The sequence below is a fragment of the Brassica oleracea genome, chromosome C5 (genome assembly GCF_000695525.1).
Source record: "Brassica oleracea var. oleracea cultivar TO1000 chromosome C5, BOL, whole genome shotgun sequence".
Lineage (NCBI taxonomy): Eukaryota > Viridiplantae > Streptophyta > Magnoliopsida > Brassicales > Brassicaceae > Brassica > Brassica oleracea.
The window spans coordinates 11,768,083-11,770,532 of record NC_027752.1 but is presented as its reverse complement, the minus strand read 5'-3'; the positions used below and the strand labels follow the sequence as shown (position 1 = coordinate 11,770,532).

Here is a 2,450-nt window from a genome sequence, read left to right as displayed (position 1 = left end):
GGAAATTCCGAGGATTTCATTTTCCGTCGGAATGTCCGTCAGAATACCGATGTTTTCTTGTAGTGTCGAAGCATGACGTAAAAAACAGTTCGATTAGTAAAGTTACCAAAAAAAACAGTTCGATTAGTATTTTTAGCGGTATATTGTACATGATGTCTACACTACCATACATAAGGCAGATCACTGTCATCTGTATATTGTAACTTAACCTAAATTGATTTACAATTATTATTCCAAATTGACGCAAATACGGTTTTCGTACTCTCTGTATAGTATTTACATTTGACATACTTGTTAACTATTGGTGTTTTAAGTTTTAAAAATGTAAAAGTAGTTAGATAGTTAGAAATTAATGGGTATAAGTATAACACAAATATGCAAAGCAACATAGTCTTAACTCTTAAATTAAGTTTAAGCAAAGCTTAAGATGATTAACAAGGTTAATCACGGTCAATATGCTTTTAGACATAATAATAATAACCATATACAACATACGGATATAAATATATATAGTTGTTAAGGTGACCTACACGGCGGCGGAAACTCTCTCTCCTTTGCCGGATCCGGCGGCGACGGTGGACCTAACGACGCCCTTCTCTTTCCTCTCGTCCACCGTAATCTGCTGTTGCCTGCACTCTAAGCTACAAAACGCCCTATCTCCTCTGCTTAAATTAACAAACCAAATTTAAATCACCAAAACCCCAAACAAAACCATGAAACTAAGCTTGCTTCATGTTTACTTCGACAGGTAAACTCACGTAAATATGTACAAAGAAACGTATACCTATACATATAGATGTCTCGGCCGGAAACAAGATGACGTTTACAGAGAGAGCAACACCTCAGAAAATCTCTGGCGTGAGTGGAGTAATCTTCTGAGTGTCTCCTCTGTGTACCTCTCGGCGAGACCATCGCTAAGAGCCGTTGATCTAACAAACCATGATGAACCTGGCGATGTTCATCAACGGCCACGAGCTTACTTTTCCTTGGACTCAACGTCTGAACATGTTGATGATCGGACGGCTCCTCTGGTTCGCAAGGTAGGTTCAAATCGAATTTTATCTTCGACAGGCTCGTGGTTCTCTTTATCTCTGATCTCTGTCTCTTCCCCAACAACATCATGTTCGTGTTTTTTTTAGTTTCTTGTTCCTCTCTTTTTAGGGTTTATGCTCTGAGTGAACAGAGCAAAAGCGAAAGAGAAGAAAGTGGAAGTGAGAAAAAAGAGGAGAGACAAAGAAGATAAAAGAAGAGCCATAAACTGAGGAGTGAATCTTGACCGTTGGTTATTTTGATCTGATTCTAGTTTCACATCATGTTAACGACACGTCATGATTCGGATTCTCGATGTTTTATTCGTTATTTAATTGCTTTTTTGTCGTGTTTCAAATTATTTTGTCTTTCTCTTTTTCTCAATTATTTTGTTGAATTTCTATTGTAAATACTTCTCGTGACCGATATGTCTCTTTGCAATAGTGAACAGCCCTCCAACGTCTCACATCTTCCCAAATCAATTGACCTATTTATAATTTCAATATTTTCAAAATTATTATGATCAATGAAAGTTTATATTTGAATTTGATGTGAAGATCAATTTATAGCCTCTTGTTTGTGTTCTAATATAAAAGAGTATGCACAAGAACCGAGAACTAAATAAGCTTCATGTTGATTGGTGCATTAGGGGGGACCTCTTTAAAGTACAAACAGAGTGGCACATTGTACAAAAATGGTCGGTCTGAACATCCTACGTTTCGTACCACTTTTCTATTTTAATATGTTCGAGAAGAGATTTGAGTATCTTTCTACTGACGGTTCTATAATGCACTACAAAAAAAAAAAAAAAAAGTTTAACGACGGCATTATTCGTCGTGAGTTCGTCGTAAAAGAAACTTTACGAAGAATTAGCGAGGAAACACATTTCGTCGTTACTCGTTCGTCGTAACGCATATTTTCTCGCCAATTCGTCGTAACTTAGCGAGAAAAACGTTTCGTCGTAAAGACGAAGTACCATATTTCGTCGTAAAGACCACGTAAATATTTCACGTAAGAATATCGCTATATTTCCTCGTAAATACTTCGAAAGTAGTTCCTCGTAAACTACACGTATTTATCTCGAAAGTATTTCCTCGTAAAGTACACGTAAATACCTCGAAAATATTTCCTCGTAAAGTACTCGTTTAACCTTCCTCGTCATTTCCTCGTAAACTTTTCACGCAAATAAGTCGTAAATTAGCTACGAATACACTTCGTTTTATTATTTTACAGAATTTAAAAATATAATTAAAAAATAATTAAAATTATTTAATTTATTAATAAAATTAAAATTTAAAAACAAAATCAATACGAAAATATTGTATATATATATAAGTTTTGAATTTATAATACAACAACCAAAAAAAAAGAACTAAGTCGTTCATCGCCCGGTAGAATTCATCACTCCTCCTCTCTACATC

At 35.2% G+C, this 2,450-nt stretch overlaps 1 protein-coding gene across 1 annotated transcript; it reads right to left on the bottom strand.

Moving 5' to 3' along the window:
• Nucleotides 1-388: 388 nt before the first annotated feature.
• LOC106293536 lies at nt 389-1,217 on the bottom strand. Its single transcript, XM_013729218.1, has 2 exons — nt 785-1,217; nt 389-662 (listed from the first exon to the last, which is right to left on the bottom strand). Exons 1-2 carry the CDS (start codon nt 1,120-1,122, stop codon nt 527-529), a joined length of 474 nt encoding a protein of 157 aa, XP_013584672.1. The 5' UTR covers nt 1,123-1,217; the 3' UTR covers nt 389-526.
• Between the last annotated feature and the right edge of the window lie 1,233 nt (nt 1,218-2,450).

Bases quoted from the DNA above. Each gene is read 5' to 3' on its own strand.
- LOC106293536 (XM_013729218.1), bottom strand. From the start codon at position 1,122: ATGATGTTGTTGGGGAAGAGACAGAGATCAGAGATAAAGAGAACCACG. The intron at 663-784 runs GTATACGTTTCT...TAATTTAAGCAG, and splicing joins CGAGACATCTATATGTATAG to AGGAGATAGGGCGTTTTGTA.